At 33.9% G+C, this 20,864-nt stretch overlaps 1 protein-coding gene across 2 annotated transcripts in view; it reads left to right on the plus strand.

The window, feature by feature from the left end:
• Nucleotides 1-20,864, plus strand: part of LOC125166161 (regulating synaptic membrane exocytosis protein 1) — a 286,570-nt gene that overhangs the window by 91,062 nt on the left and 174,644 nt on the right. The window contains exon 1 of one of the 2 annotated variants that reach the window (XM_047859907.1): nucleotides 13,151-13,222. The exons of the other annotated variant lie outside the window; for it this stretch is intronic. Within the exon in view, the coding sequence (XP_047715863.1) occupies nucleotides 13,192-13,222 (31 nt within the window). The 5' untranslated portion in view covers nucleotides 13,151-13,191. Of the gene's footprint in view, nucleotides 1-13,150; nucleotides 13,223-20,864 lie in introns of those variants that run through there. 2 annotated transcript variants of the gene reach the window in all.

Below are 20,864 nucleotides of genomic sequence, written 5' to 3' on the forward strand. Positions count from 1 at the left end.
CTACCTTTAATAGTTTATGTAAATGGGAGGAAAATACTATATAAAGAAAATGTGCATACGTACAAAGCCTAATTTCAAATATTTCTTCAGAAGAAACAAAATTTTTTCTTCAGAAATCAAAGATATAATAATAAACTCACATTTAATTGATTTGAATAGTACTAAACAAAAGCAGAAGAGTTATGTTTTAAGAAATCATCCTATGGGCCAATGGCCATTTTGTTGTCATAAAAATCCTTTATTTAGCCCTCTCCACAAATAAGCTCCCAGCAGGAGAAAGGCCACTAGTTAGAGCAATTTGGAAGATAAGTAAACAGAAGGAATGGCTAGGAGCATAGTGTCATCTGGCAGAGAGCTTATTTCCTGAATCCTGTGGATCTGGTTAAAACCCAACAGAGATGCCAATATGCTTCTCCTCCTCAATAAATGCTACCAGTCTCCACACCACCAGGCCCACTGAGGCTTGGGTACAGTATTTTATCCAAGCAATCCTTTGCATAGCTGCACAGTGCCTGCGATGACCTACGTCAGTCATACAAAGCAATTTTCTTACACCAATATTTTCTTTCAGTTTCCATTTTCTGCTGCTCCTGACCCATCGGTTGTTGCTGATGTTCAATGATGTAAGCAGAGTGGTGGAGGCGCTTTATGCTCTTCTTAGATAATATCTTGAATTTGTTTAAAAGCACAGCTGAAAATCCCCAGGCTGAATTTCTTTACAAGTTGCTGTCATGTGTGCACCTGGGATACCCATCTCTTCAGAAGGGTGGGAAGAAGTGAGGTCTGTTGATTCCGAAGAGGGAACAGTCGAGGCCGGAGGAACAGGTGCTGGTAAGCAACAATGAGTTTGGGGCATGGGAATTCATTATATTTAAGAATTGGACACAAACATATTTAACACACCCTCTGTATCTATATTTTCAGTATAAATATTCCCATTCTGTGTGTGTCAGGTGTAGAGTGATTTTGTTCCATTTTCTCAACAAAGTTTCTAGATACCAACTTTATCTTCATTATTTTTCTCTGAAAAGGGATGATTATATTTGCAACATAGCCCTAAAGATTGTAAGATGATGAATCACATTTGTGATTTATTTTTTGGTGTAATAGCCAACCCCAAAAAGATGTAAAGATGAGAATGTCAATATTCTCTGAAAATAAGGAAGAGGAATAGCAAGCTGTTTAATTGTGCGTGAGTTTTGTTTGGTGGTCAGTGTATTCCATGCTTTGCTACCTCATGCTAATACAGAGAGTGAGAAATGTTTAACAAATTAAATTCACCATTAGTGGATAGTTCAATGCAAATATAGGAAGTTTGAGTCACTTTTTCAAAACAATGGATCCTGGGTTTTTGAAAAGAGCTGAAACCCTTCCACAAACACACAAGCCTTGACATGGGCCATGGTATCACAAGGTCAAATGGTGTATGTGAAGCTGGCTCAAAATTACAATTGATGTTTGGTTTTATGTGTTCTCTCTCTAGGGAAATCAGTCTGCTGGTCTTTGAAAGGCTGTGGAATCACAGCCGAGTGGGAGGGTATGAAATATATAACCCCAAGGTGGGATATGGTGGTTCAAAATGGACAGAGTGACAGAAATGCTTTAAATAAGTAAATATTGTTAATATAAATTTCTGAATTGACAAGATGAAAATGGAAGGATCTTTTTCTACTTATTTGTGGACAGTGTCCTCAGTGACTGACACTTGTTTCTATCATAGAATATCCAAGTATGTGGTACTCAGAAATAAGTGGAAGGGTATTTTAAAATAAAGTCATCAGCCCCTTCTCACATTGATTCTGTATTTTAACTCTGTAATTATGAAAGCTATGTACATCATTTCAGAGACCTTATTTGGTTTTCCAAGTATCTTTTGTTAGAAATACAATTTGTTACCATTTGATAAATTTCTTCTTATGGAGGCACTTTAGGGAATCAAAGATAATTATACCAAATTAGTATCAATTCATGACATGGAATAAGAGAAAAATATTAGACCAGTAGCATTCAAAACAACTTTATAATTTGAAGTACATTTTTACCAGTTAATAACTCAGAAAAAAAAAGAAATAGGAGAAAATACAACAAAGAAATACCTCAAAGAAAGTACAACAAAGAAATTCACATGCAGTGAATTAAAATATTTTAATTCAGTTGACTTAGCGTACATAGGTCTATAAGATCATAGATTTTTACATTTCAGTGAAATAGAATTATATAGTACCACTTATACCTAGAGGAGATTGGTAAATTGGTTGTTGAAAGTTTGACTCTCCTTCCATATGTTCTCTTCAGTGTGCTTGGTGGGCCAGCAGATCTGTCTGACTCCAGATGTAGAAAATAGAGGTAGATGATTGTAGGCCCCTCCTGCATCACTGTGGTTTTCCACACCAAGTCACTGGCACTTTTAACTTTGAGGTAATCTGTCAAAATAATTACAGTGGCTTATATATACCATGTTTTATTGAAAAGCTTTTGCATGGACTTTCAAGTCAGACAAAGTCAAGTCCAAATTCCAACTTTCCTCCTTAAAAACCATGTGACCTTGGGCAAGTTAATTAGCTTTTCTGAGCTTCATCAGCAATAAAGGGTAAGTAATATTGATTTTGCCATATACCTACGAGAATTCCATGTAGTAAGTAAAATTAACACAGCACAATATTTGGCACGTAACAATCATTCAAATAATATTTATTTCCCTTTCTCTTTTCTCAGCAACAATTTGGCCAGTCTTTAACTTAAGCCAGTTGCAAGTTTGAGATAAAGAAAAACCAAAGATTCTAAATAGAGGCTAAAGTCATGTTCTCTTCAGGGGAAGAAAACATTCGCATTTGCTGATTTGTGTGAGACTGATATTTGGCAGTTGATTTGGTGATAGTGAGATGATCCATGGTTCAGTGTTAACTTTTTTTTATCAATTATTTTTGACAAGTATATATATTTTGATTTAACACAGTGAGTTTAGTTTAAATAAATGAAAGATGGTCCTTAATTCTTCTATTATCGTTTGATCATTTAATTTTTAAAACAAACTAGAAGCAGTCTGCCTCTAGTTTTCAGTTCTGTAATACATGATATGGGGATGATAAAGTGAGTGTAGTGACCTAACAGAGGATAATGATTCTGTCTCAGTGAGAAATATCTGTAAGTTGTGAAAAAGACTATGAGTTGTGACTCTACAGGGATCAAAAACCTACATCTTTTAAAGCATTGAATATAATATGAGCCCCAGCCCCCCCCCCCCCCCCCCCGACAAAGCCTATTTGGAGTTGTCTTTTGCCCCCTGGAGTTGAGCCACTATTAGCTCTAGGCTGGCTATACAGGAACACTTTTGTCTGTGTTCTCAATAATCACTCCTGTACTCCTGGTTTATGCCTCCTGGTGCCAGTTGTTGTCATTGGACTGAGTAAGATCTCTCAGGGAAACTGCAGGGGAAATGATCTGTTACACAGAGCGTGGCAGAACCATTGCCAGTGATTGATAATGGGACCAGATCATTTCAGGTGAGTTTTCTGTGGTCCACAAGCCAGCAAGGCTTGACTTTGTTATCTTAGTCCATGAATATCTCAGTGCAATGTCACTGGGGGGATAATAGGAGGAGCTCTTCAAGCATATGCCCGAGTCTTTTCTCCTGTGCTAGTTTTAAGGGACCACAGCATTTTGTTTCATTTTGTGTCTCTGCCTACAGGAAGGTAACATCTTCTGTGCATTGTTTCAGGAAATGGTTAATTATGGATCTACCAGAGCTTTGGTGTTTGCTACAGTGGAAACCTCTTTCGTATAGCAGAGAACACTATAGATTAATGCGGTAATCAATGAGAATCTGTACACTGCAGAGATCTGTTTTGATGACAGCAGCACTTATGGCCTTGTTTAGTGTCACCGTTGTATAATGTTGGACACTGCAGGCTTTTTTTGGTTTTGATTTAGAATGCAAGGACCATAGGGAATTTTATTTAAAATGTCTTTTGCATTTTTCGTGGATTTTTTATTGTGTTGTGGATTTGCTGCCTTTGCTAGCTAGAATTTAGTGATTTGATGCCAGTAGCATTTATTTAACCACTCCTATGCTGCTGTTATGTTTGCTGGGTTTCTGCAGTTTCTACTACTTCATACGTTGCACTCAGGAACAGGTAAACTAAGCTATATTAATCTTATACATAAATGTAAAATTAATGGAATATATTGTTTAATTATCCCAAGAGTAAGATATTAAAATGCTTCATGTAGATTTTATAAATATAGAATAAGGAATAGTTTACTTTTAACACAGCAATTACACAAATGTATCATCATTTTAGAATACAATGGTGATCATCGAGTTGCATTATATGAAGTTATTTTCATGTTTCATGTTTTAAATGACTATCTGAAGTGTACATTAAATTAAATTTAGTATTTAACTTTCAACTTGATATATATATAACTTTCAACTTTATATGTATATAATATACAGTTCATTCAGAAAGTATATATTTTCCATTTCTGATTGCCTAAAGGCAGTTGTTTTTCCTGTTTACTTAATTTCACTAAAATTAGAAAGCTTCAGAACTAAATCTTCTTAAAAATAGAAAGATACCAGTTTCTGTATAGATTGTTATTTTGAAGTGTTTAGACAAAGGCTGCCAAGGCCTGGTTTCTCTTGGTCGACAGTCCTGAATTTTAGAGCACAGCATGGAATTGCCAGTGTTTCTGTGACATTAAGCTGTGGACTAAAAGGAGAACTGTCCAGATAAAGGGAAAGAAAGCCCAGACAGAAAGAAGGAAAGGAAAATACAGTCTTTTGGGTCAGAGATTTGGATGTGTGACCTTGGGGCGACAGAGTTAACTAACCCCTCCTGGTCCTTGTTTCCATTCTGCCAGTTTGAAAAAAAGACTACTGTTATCGGTGGGAGAAAAACATAATGTTTTTCAGGTCCTCAGGATCGTCTGATGATGATTTCTGTGTATAAAAAGACATTGTTACTAAATTTTTAAAAGTATACATTTTTCTTAATACAGGGAGGGAATAGAGCTTTTTTTTTTTTTTTCTTTTTTCTTTTCAGTGTTTTAGCAGCTGAGGCTTTTCGGAAGGGAGATTATGACCCTTTTAAATTAAACTGGTAAATCTGTTGGCTTCATTGTTACTATTTTGCCAAATTGGCATTGGGCAGGTTTGAAGTGTCCTGAGGGCACTTGCTGTTAGACTGTAGTCCTTTGGTGAGGGTGGTGGTGGAGGGAGGAAAGAGGCATCTCGAGTTATGCAGCAGCAGGATAAGGTCCTGGATGCAGAGTTACTGGGGCTATCTGAAAGCCTGCCAGGGACACGAGCTCTCCTGGCTACTCCTCTGCTCCCTCTCAGGTACAGCAAGTACTGCTGAGAGCAGCTAAGGAAAGCGCCTGCATGCTCTTCCCAGCAGATGACTTTCAGGAGGTCCACTTTGTGCTGAGGACAAGCTTAAAATCCAAGAGATCAGAGGCAAATGGAAAAGAAGCAACCAGGCACCTTCTGCTTGCAAAAGTATGAATCATATTGCTGTCTATCAAATTCTAGTTAACATTCGTGACAAATTAAACCTGTTCTTTCTAGAGGATAGAGGATTTTATCGTAAACTGAGGCATGTACTTGCAGAGTGGCTGTTGTTGCTACTTGATAAAGATCATGAATTTCATGTTCATGGTCATACTTACTGTGTCTTCTTAATGACAGACATCCACTAATTTGAGAGGAAGACTGAAGCAGTGATGGTTCATGCTCCCATACATTTGCATCTGAGAGATGAGAGGAAAATAATGTGATTGATTTCTCTATCTAGCTCTGGGGAACCAGTTTATTTGCACTTATAGTTTCTACAAATATATGTATGAGGGCAATAACTGCATTAGTGAAGTGATTATCATACAGAAGGTTGCCCACTCAGTTCTCTTCAAACTTTGTGATACTCTTCGTTATTAACCCATGGTTAAAAAGCTCTTCAGGAGAAGGAGATACTTTCATTTTGAAGCATTGTCTGTGAATGGCCCTTAGGAATATTATGTTAGAGAAGTGATGGAAGTCATTTGGAAAACAAAGACAAAATTAATCTCTGTGAACAGCAAGTATATATTCCGGGTAATTCTGGAGTGTTGTGGAGAAAAAAAATTTCTTCACCATTCATAATTCTTCTAGCTTATCCAATAATTAAAGTGACATGAGACAGATTAACAGGAGAAAAAATAAAACAAAAAATAAAGTTTAATTACATGTGCCTGAGACCCAATAATGAGACTGAGACCTAGAGAAATGTCCAAAGCAGGCAATTTTTATACCTTTTAGACAATTTTTCCCTAGATGAAATGCTTTTTATTTTTAGATCAAAAACATATTATAAAAACCCTTTAATATACAAACTTCAATCACAACAGCAACCATGTAGCAATGAGGGGATGGGACATGGTGGGAGCATGTCAGGGGGAGGGTTGGTTTCTGGGGTCCCTACTCCTTCCTGTGCCTGCAGTCACTCTGTGACCTGTGGCCTCTGAGAGCATGTCTTAACAGAGGGCAAATCAAAGCAGCCCCAGAGACAGAGAGGCCTTGATGGTGACACTGAGACAGACTGAGCACAGCAGGCCCCTTCAAGATGCCATCTTCCCACCGAGGTGGCCTCCAGGGAAAGCCAGATCCAATTAGGAGGTAACAAGGTGACTGGGAGGAGAGTCAAAAATAAATGAAATAAATATTTCTTCTTCTCAATTTTCTAAGGCCATGAAGATTAGAAAGTGGCATGTTCAATTATAAAAATATAGAAACCAGTGAAGAATTACTAATTATCTATAGTAATATTAATAATCAAAAAGATTATTACTCTATTCAGCTTCACACCAATAAATGGGAGGCTAGTGAAATGGGTTTAGATTTTGGATAGCCAGCTTCACGTAGGCCATCTTTTGTCTTTAAGAAGGTAATTGTCATATAATGAGTTGGTCAATTCATTGCAGAAACACAACCAAAAAATGTAAATGCCTAGTTTCTGTAAACCTTCCTAGTTTCAAGGAAGGTTTTATGTGAGCTGTGGGTTTTAAAGACCAGGAGGATAAATTTCTTATTCTGACAAACTGTAAATAGTGAATAAATTGCAAAGCTGACTTCAGTAAAGCGGGGATATTGATTGTAACAGTTGTGGGCTCTAACAAACATTTTCAATAGTATAATATCTGTCAGATATTTTAGACTTATTAATAGCTTTTGAACTTTTATGTGGTAACAAGAAACTGTTAGCCTTGCAATGTTTGTTTGTTTGTTTGTTTGTTTTACCATCTTTAAAGAATGCTTAGCCCTTGAAGCTTATTCTTAACTTCTAAGCAAGTCCAAATTGGAACGATTGTTTTATCCACTTTGAAGTTTCACTTTAATTCCGAGATTATGTTTTCTAATAGTTTATTTAGATTACACAAAGTTTTTTTCTATGTTTTCTTTTTTAGTCAATGTCTTCAAAGTTGTTTAAGATACTCATCAGGAAAGAGATATTAGCACATCTGTATATAGTATTTCCTTTGTCTATTGATATGAAAGTCTTTTCAAATATATGATTCATTAACGTCCTGAAAGCTCATGAAAGTGCTTTCTGAGATGAATTTCTTTGCTCTCTGCATGTAATCATAAACTTCATTTTCTTTGAGTATGGTTTCTTGATTTCCTAAGTGTCTAGCTTAAATAGGGTTCTTAATGAAAGCATACTGCTGAGGCTGAGGACCTGCAAGAGAAGATAATTCTGGGAACTAAAGGTAAAGCACCAAGGCAATATAGAAGTGTCCCCAGTCTGAGTCACCCCTTCATCCAGACATTTTAACCATTTGTTGGTAATTTGGAGAGCGATCATGGGCCCATCAGAGAAATAAAGGAAGCAGTGGACTCTCACAGAAATATACTTACTGCACAGAAAATTTTATTTATATTTTAAAGAGTATACGGATCCCCTAAACTAATTGTGGATCATATAAAAGGGTTCACATAACTCAGGTTATAAAGTTTGCCTTAAAGATCATAAAAACAAAATGCTTTCTACCACATCCTGTGGTAGAAAAAGTTTTGCCCTCATGAAGGTAAGCCATTTTGCTTCAGTGGTTAGTAAATAAACCCAAAACTCACTTCAAAATGTTCTTGCTTAAGAACACTTCGTTATCATTTGAAATTTTCATGTTATTCCACATTATACTGAAAAATCCACCCAATCCTGACTTTCCAAAAGGTATATAAATGATTAGATACACTGATATGAGTAAAGAGACTAGAAATGACAGACAATCCAGATACAACATAGAGTGCTTTCATATTCAGATGAATAGGGGACTGTATGTACTTTATAGGGACGCACATTATTTCATCTGTACCTGAAGGGCTTAGCTAGGGTTGTTTCTGTTCAGAATAGCTTAACCGAGACTAGATTTTTTTCTGACATTAGGCTTCCTTGACAAATATGTGGTGATTCCCTGACTTCAGAGGCTAGTCTTGCTCTAGATTAAGCATTTAGTTATTGAGATCTCTATGTAAGGCTTCTTTTAGTCTATGAAATTTTACTGTAATCAGAGCTATTCATTGAAGACAAGAAGGTAATGGAAAAAATGAGCACAGAATAAGAGCCTCCAAAATATCTATTTAATCTGAGAGACTTTTAGAGTGTTGGTAAGAAACCTATGGTTTATAATGAAGAGAAGGATATCTGTCTGTGGAGTTTTAGCTTGAAGTTGTCCCTTTTGAGTTTGCTGTACAGAGTCTTGGACATACCATCTTTACTCTCCACATTTGCCTAGGCTGGTTTATAAAGCTAAATTGAAATGGGTACAGTTTTCATGCCTGTGAACTAAGTGCACATCTAGATGTTTGACCTAAAATATGATGCATGGTAATTACACTGAACAAAGATTATAGTAGGCCCAAAGATCTGGAGTGTGTGTGTGCATGTGTGTAATTTTTTGTCATCAAAACTATTAGTGTATCACTTTGGAAAACAAATGGAACTATAAAAATTCTTAGTAATACATGAAATTATAAAGTCTAGCAAGATGTTGTCTTTTCATTGTTTTTATCCTTTTCAACAGTAAAAAATGCAGATAGCCAGGCTGGTGTAATATAGTTTCTCATTTGAAAAATGAATTTTTAGTCATTAGAATACAGTTGCAACAGTTTTCTAAATCTATTGAAATATCTATAAAAATCAATAAAATATATATCAAACATCAATAATAAGAATTTTATACCTAAAACTAAACGCTACTTACAGTCTTACCATATAGAAAGTGAGGTTGAGTTTAGGGGATGCCAATTGACTGGCTCTTTCCTTTTTCAAATGGAGATTAGTGTTTAATTTGAGTTAAAGTATATATAAAATAAATATGCCTTTATATTGTGGAAAAGATTAGGATAAACTATAATTTGTTTTCTTAATATTGGAGATATTATAATCACACTAATAATTTGATATTTCTCATGGTTTTCATCCATTTCTTCGGTTCATTTTTGCTGTGATCAGTAAGACACTCTAAAATTTGGGTTGATATATATGGAAATCAGATGCAGTGTAATGATCTTGAGTTGGTAAAATCATTGGAATTATTTGATCAATCTTAAATGTACTCATATTTATTAGGAGAAAATATTTAAAGATATTTACTATCTTTTTAAAAAATGTTAATTTTTGAGATAGAGTGCAGCAGGGAGAGGCAGAGAGAGGAAGAGAGAGAATCCCCAGCACAGAGCCCTATGTAGGCCCAAACTTATGAACTGTGAGATCATGACCTGAGCCAAACTCAAGAGCTGGACACTTAACCAACTGAGTCATCCAGGCACCCCAACAATATTTACTATCTTTGTGAATGATATCACTATGTCTTACTTAGGAAAGATTTGTTACAGATTTATAAAATTTGTATCAGAAAATACATGTGAAAAATCATTATTCTTAATTAACAGTGTTGAAGTAACAATTTGATCTTTTTCATAAAAGAGTTCAAAGAATAATGGTAAATTTTCAGATTTAATGTCACTGAAAAGTTTAAATATCAGTGCAAATAGTGGTATTCAATTTCAATTTTTTTCACCAAATAGTTATAAATTCACAGTTTAATTCAGTTACACTATCATCCCCTAGACAAGTTTTGTTGGCTTTGCTCTTACTTAAAAAAGCATTAATTTTGATTAAGAATATTTAGAAGACATTTAAACCACTCTGTGTGTAGGAATTTTTACAAAGAACAATTAACTCTGTATTTCCCATTTTTTGTACTTCATTCACAAAATGTCAAGAAATAGAACATTCAAAGGGAGAAAATAAGAATTAATATTTATTATGTATTGAAACCTGACTTTAATACACCATAAAACTAAAGCAGTATTTGATAAATAGTTAATACATGTCTGTTTTTGTTGCTTTTATGAGTAATGATTTAATTTTGGAATGGTGAAAACTCATTCTCAATAGCTGAGTTTTCCTATATGCAAAACGTTTGCCAACCAGCTTGTTGTTATTGATGTTATTTGTTTACATTATTTTAATTAAAATCTTTTTGATCAGTATTGTATATTAATCTATCATTTTTTGTTTTAAATAAACCAGGAAAACTGAAAAGGATATTTCATCCTGTTTTCTTTAAAGTTTATATGCCATAAAGTAATTTTTTTTGGTCCGTTAACATAATGGATATTGTTATTAGGTTGCCCCTTAGTGTAGCTATGTTCATCGTGCTACTCAGGTATCACAGCATTGAGGGCATGTATACCCTTCACCAATTTGTTTGATTTTTTTTCCCTTGTCCCTTTTTTTGATTACCCTGCCCCTTTCCTTGTGAATTCTTACTACTGTCAGTGTGCTTTTCCTTGTGGACAATATGCATCTTCGGTGGTCCTGTGGAGTTGAATAACAGAGAAACTCTTAGGATTGTGACTGTAAAATTAGTGGGTTTTTGGAGGAATAAAGTCTAGGAACTCAGATTTGTGATGTTATTTACTAATTGATTTATTTGCTAGATGAGAAGCCTTTTTTTTTTTTTTTTCACTTGCTTTCCATTCTTTGCAAGATTTCCAAATCGGTAATTTGCTGAGATAATGTCCTATTTCCTGAATTCTGCTGTTCAAGCTGTGGATAAACTAACACCTGTACATCAGTTGTATTTTAGTTACATTGTTTCTCATTGAATCAAAGGTATTTTGAGATTAATGGGTGGAAAATTCTGTATTTAATGAAAACAGTTATAATAAATATATTAAAATATGTTTTGTGCATATTCATTTAATTTTATTTCAATTCCTGCTTTAAAGTCTACCCTAATACCAAAAGTGACTTAAGGTACCTACCAAAATGTAAAAATAGAGCCACATGAAATAAGTTAAAAATGTGTAGAAAAGATTGGTGAGGAAAAATAAGGGTAGAAAATTCGGCTGCAGATTTAACCATAAACATTCTAACATACATGCTTCGAGAAAAGTGACATCAGTTACAAAACTTCAGCTTCCATTACATAAAAATAAACCAGTTAAGTGCACACTAATTTTTCCTGATAGTGACACCAGAGAGAAGTTTCTTTTGTGTAGTTTCACAGAAAAGATAATCATCATCAGAGCATGATCCTTGTGAGTGACATCATCACCATGATCTCTATAGTCATATGTTCAGGGACAATGAATGGAAGGAATTGTGGAGGCAGTGAGGGGAAAGGGACTGTATAGAAATGTAGTGTATTCCAGGTGCATGGTTGTGTGATGTTCTGGAGTAATTCAGAGTTAGATTGTAGACTATCTAAGTTGATTTACTGCATATCCCTCACAAAGACCTCTGTAGATACTATTGCTTTAAGCTAAAAGATTTCAAAAACACTGGAGAAACATTGTATTCCTAAATATATTCCCTCTGAAGTGCACTTGGGAGTAGCTCAGTGCAGCTGGGTAATTGTGGAAATTGTGGATTGAAACAGCCAGGCGCATGGGACATGGGATTGCCTTGCATTCCTGAATAGAAGGCCACCCCGTTCTTCTCAGGAGAGCATCTGTGACCCAGCCAAGAAACTATGTTGGGCCCTTTAAGTCTTTTTAAAGTAACAACTTCTGTTATGAAAATGTTATCTAAAATGAAGATATTTTGGAAACAAAATTTTAGACTCGTTTATCCAACCCTTTAATATTTAGAAACTCTGGAAGAGAAGTCCTTTCTTGAGTCAGTAGGTTAATCTTTGACCAATTTTAACTTAGTTTGCTTTATAAAAATAAGTGTAGACGTGATCTAAATCCATTGTGAATATTGCTCCTTCCTTCTGTGCTTTTTCTTGCCTGATTTATCTTCCATCATACGGAATTGGAGTATGGTTGAAAGCTTTATATAGCTTGACCACTTTTGCACTGTGGCAGAGATTTAGACAGTGACCTTGCGCTGCTTTCCTGTGGCTATAATTTGAAGGTTTATGAATATGGATACTTAACATTTTTCTCTAGAATACTGTTGAGACATAAAATGTTCTCCAAATTTCTATGTCTAATGATTTCCCACTGCCAACAAAGGAATATCCAACTTAAAAAGAAAAGTCTTTTAATATATCTATAAATTGTTTGAGTAGCCAACATAAAAACAAGCAAATAAAAAAAAAAGAAAGAAAGGGAAAAACCCTAATTTTTACAGTAACTTTCTTTGATAGCGCTCTGGGTTTAAAACATGTTTATATTACCAAAAATGTTTGCTAAGAGTATATTTATTTTCTACTATTTTATAGCTTATTACATATTTTTAAATGATAAGCAATATCAGTCCCCCATAAGTGCTTCCATTTTGTTCTGTATACCCTTAGAATTCACCTTTATCATCATTTGGCTATTATTATTGTTATTTATATCACTAAAATCATGATAATGTGTCTCCATATTTTTTTATTTCCATGTCTTTGGGATGTAGGGGCAGATAGAAGTTGACATTCCAGAATTATTATTGCAAACTAATATTGTTTTATTAGTGTTGCCTGGGTGTGAGGTCTGGATAAAAACTAACATTTTCCTTTATCAAATATATTTACATCTAGAGTGCTTTCTTGTAATGTCTCTGCTGTGAACTTGCCCAGCACTACAATTTCTTAAACCTGTGGTTAACATCCAGTCCCCAAACAATGAAAACATATAAACCCCGATTTTTTCCACAGGGTTTCCTGGCTGGTTATTCCGAGGCTTTGCACGTGACAACCTGTTCTCCCACGTGAATGGAATACTCAGTGTCAATGTGGAAGCCTGGTCAGTTGGAAAGTTGCAGTAAAATATTTCCCTCTTGTGTGCAGCACTTCCAAAATTATTATTTATGAAGAATCATTGTGTTGGAAGAAAGAAAATAGTTTCCCTAAGATTGTTAATTTTGTGCTTTGCTATCCAGGGTACTTTACTATTATATACTTAGGTTCTACGAAAGATATTTCTCAGTCGTTAGGCTTCAAACCATATTTACACATGAAATTTATTCCTCTCTAAACTATTATATGTAGGCATCTTTTTTGCCTTAACCTCAATCAATGACCTTAGACTTTTCTTTAGATACATTGTTACTGTCATTTAATACAGATAATAAATACAGTCTATCTGCATTTCCTGAAGACCATAAACATTATTCTAAGGCACAAAGGTGTGTGTGTGTGAGTATGTGTGTGTGGTTTTATCTTGTTGTTCAAAACTCTCAGGAATTTTAATTTATTGACTTCTGAGTCCTTCAACATCAGGTCAGTGCAGAGATAAAGAATAAGGATGTCATTGAGCATCATGGTGTTTTGGAAGTGTTTCCGAACCCTGAAGCTTCATGTAGTCTCAAAAATCTAAGTGTATATACTTTCAAAACTGGGAAAAATTAAGCTCAGGAGCAATGTTAACTGTCTCAAATAGCTTTTTATTTCTCCATATCCTTTAACTTACTTAAAGTAATACAAAATTTTCTGTGCTTTTCCAAAACCCCATCATCCAGGGTGACCCTAATGCATATTTAAACTTACAGTTATTTTCTAGATGATTTGGCTAGGAAGAATATAAACTGAAAAAAGAATCTTAGGAAGTTAGGATGCTTGTACTAAATAATTTTTAAAGTATAAAGTAAGCTGGTTTTAAGAAGACATTTTCAAGGGTATCTTGAGTCATCAAGAAAAATGTAAAAAGGGATATAATAGCCTACTTGTTTCATGATACAGAACAATTCAGTCACAAATATTTTGCTGATACATGTATATTTTATTCTCCCACATAAAAATATGATCAAAGAAGAAATGATGAAATATTTATTTTTACATTAAGGATACATTGTACATTCTGATCATATTAATTACTTCACAGTCCAAATATTTTTAGTTAGAGATTAATCTGTATACTTAATACATAGATCACCTGACTGTACTATAAAAACAACCATTTTCTTAATACCTTAGGCTTCCCTTGGCTTTATGGAAATTAAACAGGAAGTTTTATGTTACTTTTTCTGTATATGATGGCTCTTTTCCTCATCCTTTAGCAATTGGGATTAAAGAAATATTCACACATTCTGAACACTTGAGCATCCATTTGCACCAGGCCGATTAATCACTTCTGTAAACAAAATGACTTTAACGTTTTTCTAAGCCTATTTCAAAGTGCATTTTGCAAATATTACTGATTTTATATATATATTTTAGTTATGATAGCTAATTAATTATAAATGTGATCTCTAACACCATGATTTCATATCCCTAATTTCAGTTGTGTAGTTACATAATAAAATCATTTCTAAAGTCCTTTGTAAGTAGCAGAGTTAACATATCTCATTTAATCCCCATGAAACTTTTGCAAGAAAGTGGCATTGTCTCCATTTTATAGAGAAGGACAAGGTTTATAGAGATGAAGGGATATTATCAGGAATGTGGCAGAGTTAGGAATAGAGTCATCGGTCTGTAACATCGAGTACATGCTCTTTTTGCACAATAGCTGGTTTTTATGTTTTATAAGAAACAATGTAAATTATTAGTTTCAGCTAAGATATAATGCTGTTAATAGAGGAATGAAAATAGAGTGAGGTGCTCTGATTGTTTTCTTTTTTTTCTTTTTTTTTTTTTAACGTTTATTTATTTTTGAGACCGAGAGAAACAGAGCATGAACGGGGGAGGGGCAGAGAGAGAGGGAGACACAGAATCGGAAGCAGGCTCCAGGCTCTGAGCCATCAGCCCAGAGCCCGACGCGGGGCTCAAACTCACGGACCGCGAGATCGTGACCTGAGCTGAAGTCGGACACTTAACCGACTGAGCCACCCAGGCGCCCCTCTGATTAAGTTTTCAATAAGTAAACCATGGGGGCAGTTTCTTAATTTTTACCTGGCATTAGAATTGACAGAAGGGCTTATCAGTATTATTGTTGGAAATACTTTTTAGTGTCTATTTTTACACTCTAATAAACAACTTGCATTTCTGTGGTGCTTTATAGATTGTAAAGCAATTTCATGTGCTTCACCTCAGGCTACCCTTGAAAGAACAATGGAATGCTATAGGAGTTACCTCTGAAGTTGAGGGATTATCTGAATGACTGAGCTCAGAGCTCAACCAGAGTGTTCATTCTGAGTTCCACATTATTGCTTTGTAGAATTGTGTGGCAATACGGTTGATGTTCCATTAGTTCTCAAATTCACAAAAAAATACGCATAATAACCAGAGAAGTATCAGCTCCACCAAATATGTTAGTGAAACTCTAGATCAGGTACTAAGCCTATATTCCCGTGCCCTAAAAGTATTAAACAAAGATGGCACCATGGACCCTTACACAAATATCTTATCTTTCACTGGATGTAGTTCAACTCTGGAGGCCTATTGAGTATAAATGTTTCTGAATACAAGCATCTTTGGCACCTCATTAACTTAACAAATAATAACAAATTAACTTAACAAAGAAAACTTGCATTTCCTTGAACCATAAAATTTATACACCCGAGAGAGAATGGTATTGTTGGTTCTGATAGAAGCAGAGCTCATTGTTAACAAAGGGGAATTTTGAAAGTGAAATTTCTAACAAGCATTTAGAGAACAGCCACTCTAGTGAATCTGTACAGACTGGAATAATGTAAGTCTTCTAGCAAATGGCACCTTGTGTGTGTGTGTGTGTGTCCTGGACCAAAACCAGAAATTGGAATTTATGTTACTTAGAATTTTTGAAGAGGTTCTTGTGAAGACCAGTGGTTTGGGAATGCCTCTGGCCCTGCCTCAAGCTTTATTGCTCAAGGGACACAAATCTCTGTTCCTTAATTGTACAGTATTTGCTGTCAGATTGTGTAGTGTATATTAGTGTATATTTTGAATAAAATCACCAAAAAGTATTTGAGGAACAATGTTTTTACTGTCCTAGGAACTTAGACTGTCAGTAATTCTGTAGTGAATGACAATTTACTGATTTTGCTTACACATGGTGTTTATATTTATTTTTAGACTTTAATATTTCACTGATTATATGATTAATGATTGAATTTAGCAAGTATATCTTCCCATTTTATTTTAATGCCTGGATTCTAAGACCTATTAAATAATATTTGTTTCTTATCCATGACTGCTAATTTAACTTAAGTGAAATCAGGCTTTGTAGGATTTTGCTGTATAGCAAATTATTGCTTATTTATTTCAAAGTTCGTTCCACTATTATTTTTAATTTAGAAGTGGGAGCAGACACACTTGCCTTTTGTAGGCATGGGACTATCTGAAATAGGTTTCTAAAATAAGAAGAAATTATTTCAAAATGGTATTTTCATTATATTAATCAGAAGTTAAGATTTTTATCTCAGTTATTAGGCTTTGGATTTTAATTCCTATCTATGAAAAGAATGCCCTTGTAAAATATTTAAGTGATTTCAAATGTATAACATTTTTATCACATTATAACCAAAGCAATATTTATTAACTCATGTGTGTTGACCATGGTACTCAGTATGAAAAATACCCTACTTTGTCTTAAATTAAAAACTCATTCTTAGAACTTGAGTGGTTTTTGTGTGTGCACTGCATACATTCAACAAATATATTTTTTGCCCGGTATTTTAATTTGTCTATGTGCTATGCTATAATAAAATATATTAGGATTTATTTAATTTTACTTAGTCCCAACACACATCCTACTATAGAGAATAAACAAAAATAAAAGAGGAGAATATTTTAAGAGGTATAGGAAATCTCTGGGAAGGATGATTCTACCGATTTTTGGTCTGTGAATTTTATAATTTCTTTGGATAACAACAATCTGTACTATATAGGAAGAATAATTTTCTTTGAGATGACAGGTAACATAGTTAAGGATATGTATTTGGAATTGTGCAGTTACTGTGAGTCAATCTTTGAATCAGTTTGAGTGCCATCTTTTAACACCATCATTATAATGAGGTTAAAAATATGCTGTATGTTTCTTATGGAAATAGAAAAGAATTCCAAATTTTCTAATACATAACAGCTTTGATGTATATAACCTTTCTTTTGCTACCTACACATTAGATACACATTCCACCTGGTCAAGTGTAATTATCATGTGAATTGTTAGATATTTATTTTGTAAATCAGAGTTATGGTTTTCCTTTTACAATGTTAATATACTCATACACAGTTATGCATCTATATGATGTAGAAAGCATTTTTGTTCAAATGACTTTGATTCGTCTTATTGGAATCCACTGTGCTTTGACATTAAATATCACAAGATACAGAATTTTAAATCATAGAGGTGCATATTTATACATTGTTATATCCTCTAATGGTAATAACCTGTGTTAGGAAAAGCTGGTTCTCTTTACAGAAGGTTCAGGAGTCATTTAGCTGACTTTCATTTGTGCAGTGAAAGTTGTGTGCTTACTTATTAATTACTTTTTCACAAGAGATGGGATAAAATTTTGTTTTTAAAGTTTTAACAAAAAATAATACTCAAAATTATAACACATTATTGAATTTTAGCTGTTTATGAACTTGAGCCATTTCAGTAGACTGATATATTCCCTGGATCTAAATTAATGATAATAGTGCATTTGTTCTTTTATAGTTATATTGACTATTGGAACCAAAATGATTTTGTATCAGGTCTTTAAGCAAATACCATGAGTTTATCATTTTGTAGCTATGCTACTTGGAAATCAATCTCTTTAATCACCTATTAGAAAGATAATCAAGGAAAATGTTTTATATTAATGAAATACTAGATTCTGAATATTTTAGGAGGAGGTTTTGGTGAGTGTTGCTTAGTCCATTAATAATAGAGAAATATGACTTATAAATACAAATTACGGTACTTAAAAATTCAATAATATCTTTAAAATTTAGTAATTACATGGAAAGAAGAACAAATAAGTTTAAAACTACATATTTAGATTTTAGAATTTATTTCTCATAAGTCTTTAAGCAAAAATATTATATTTTAATGGGTGATAATGACATTTGTGATAAGAAAACTGTTAGAAACTATTCAGGATGTAAAAAAGTGTAATTATACATTAAAATATATACTAATATTGTATGCTAAAATACTGAATGTCTTTTAGATTTTCATTTAATAGAAATTTTTAGTAGACATCAACACTATGTATGACCAAAATTATCCTATTTTAAACAAATTAAATTAGACTCTCCATTTAAGATCATAATTATACAAAACTTATAGATGATAGGATACCATTGCTTGAAAGCAGCGTTTTTATACTAAAGTGTGCTTGGTATCATCACCAAACGTACCAGAAACATCAGCTTTTGGTTCTTTGCATATAAAGACCAATTTCTGCACAGGAAATATTAATCAGATATGTAGATCTAGATTTACTTATGACAAGGTGAGTGAAGCACAGGGTTGAAACACCGTATGAGGAATTGAAGCATGAGCCAGAGAAAGATCCCAAGGAGTGTAGTTTTTAAGATCTAAGTAATTGAAGGATATAAAAAAACTTTGTTCCCTTGAAGTTTTAAAATGGGTTGGATTTTGCCATTGTTTTAACCTCAACGACTTTCAAAGCAGTCCAACTTTCAACTTAATGACTAATTTTCTTCTTTAAACCCCGTAAATATTGTGTTCTGTTAATTTGTCACAGTATTTCAAATTGATTCAGCATTTAAGGAGTCATCAGTCTTTCTTACTCCTAAGTATATGAAATTTTAGGGAAAAAGTTTTATGAGTTACAATAATCTTTTGAATGATATTTTTAGTTACTACTTAATAATAATTGCAATTTTATTATTGTTATACATAGTTTTTCTTTCAAGGGAACAGTGTCATAATACTAAAGACAAAAGCAACTTTAAGAATAAGTAAGTAGGCAGGGATGGGCAAAATGTGTGAACGGGAGTAAGAGATTCAGGCTTCCAGTTATGGAATGAGTCAGTCATGGGAATAAGTACAGGGAGTATAGTCAGTGGTATTATAATAGCATTGTATGGTGACAGATGGCAGCGACACTTGTGGTGAGCACAACATAAGGTATAGAGATGTTGAATCCCTATGTTGTACACCTAAAACTAATGTAACATTGTGTGTCACTTATATTCGAAGAAAAAAATTAATAAAAAAACTTTTGAAGTTTACAAACAGTACAAATAAAAGAGGCATAAAAACCCTGTTTACAATTTCCTTGTATTTAATTAACTGAGGTGGTTCAGAAGAAGATAATCATTGACACCAAGCCATGTACACATGTTAAAGTATGTGATTTTGAAAGGGATTTGGACTCTGTGTGTAGTGAATTTTAACAATATAGTTTCTGTTAATGCAGTTTCTAATATTCAACCCTTCACAAAATATACTGTTATGTATATGACACATTTGAAGAACATTTTAGTATTTGTTGTATATATAACAAACTCCTTCAGCCTTTCTAAGATATTATTTATTAATTTTATTATTTTTTAATGTTTTATTTATTTTTGAGTGAGAGAGAGAGAGAGAGACAGTGCCCAAACTGGGGAGGGGCAGAGAGAGAGAGAGAGGGAGAAACAGAATCTGAAGCAGAACCTGACACTGGGCCAGAACCCACGAAATGCGAGATCATGACCCGAGCTGAAGTCGGACACTCGACCAACTGAGCCACCCAGGCACCCCTCTAAGATACTATTTTAAAAGAAAAGGGAAGCAACTACTAAGAAACTTAGGTGTATAGGTTTTTTTATGCCTGCAGATTTTAAACATTTTTACATTTTCTATCACATTTCTTTTATAGTGACTGTATCTGCCATGCCTGTCATCTACATACAGTTCTTTGCTTGTGATCTTCACAGATACCAGAAAAACATATTTTCCCAACACTCAGCTAGATGCATCACTATTAGTTAGTGTGCTTTACTCACTTTCTTAATTTTTTTCTCTTTAAAGATACATCAGGAGAAAAATTTCATTGATTTAATCTAATATTTAAAATGTAAGAGATAATTTATTCTCACATTCACCCATTCCTTTTTTTCCTGTGCAAATACTGAGAGCACTGCTGCTTTCTGTTATTTTTTTCCTTTTTTCTCAGGTGTTTTAATATTATATTTTTAAGCCAAAAAAATCAAAATTAAAGGCTCATAAATTCATGCTTACAAAATTAGGATTTGTGAAGTTTTTTAAAGTCTTTTTGATGGCTTTAGTACCATTGGATTTTCTGTTGGTTGTGTTGTACTCTTGCTAAAAGTTATTCTTGAAAATTTATTCAGTGCTGTGTGCTAAAATGTGTGTCCTAGTGTCAGCAAAGAGGGAAGACAATAGAGACCAGAGACTAATTTTGAAATAATATGATATAGTTCAGAAGAGTAGAAAGAGAGACACTAAGTTTTAATACTTATTTCAGTTCATTGAATAAAACTTTTTCAGCATCACTAGATGGCAGGCTGTGCCTTGGCATGGATAGTCTTTCGAGGGAAGGTGGAGTGAGTTAACCCAATTCTTTCAG

This window comes from Prionailurus viverrinus, chromosome B2 (genome assembly GCF_022837055.1).
Source record: "Prionailurus viverrinus isolate Anna chromosome B2, UM_Priviv_1.0, whole genome shotgun sequence".
NCBI classification, from domain to species: domain Eukaryota; kingdom Metazoa; phylum Chordata; class Mammalia; order Carnivora; family Felidae; genus Prionailurus; species Prionailurus viverrinus.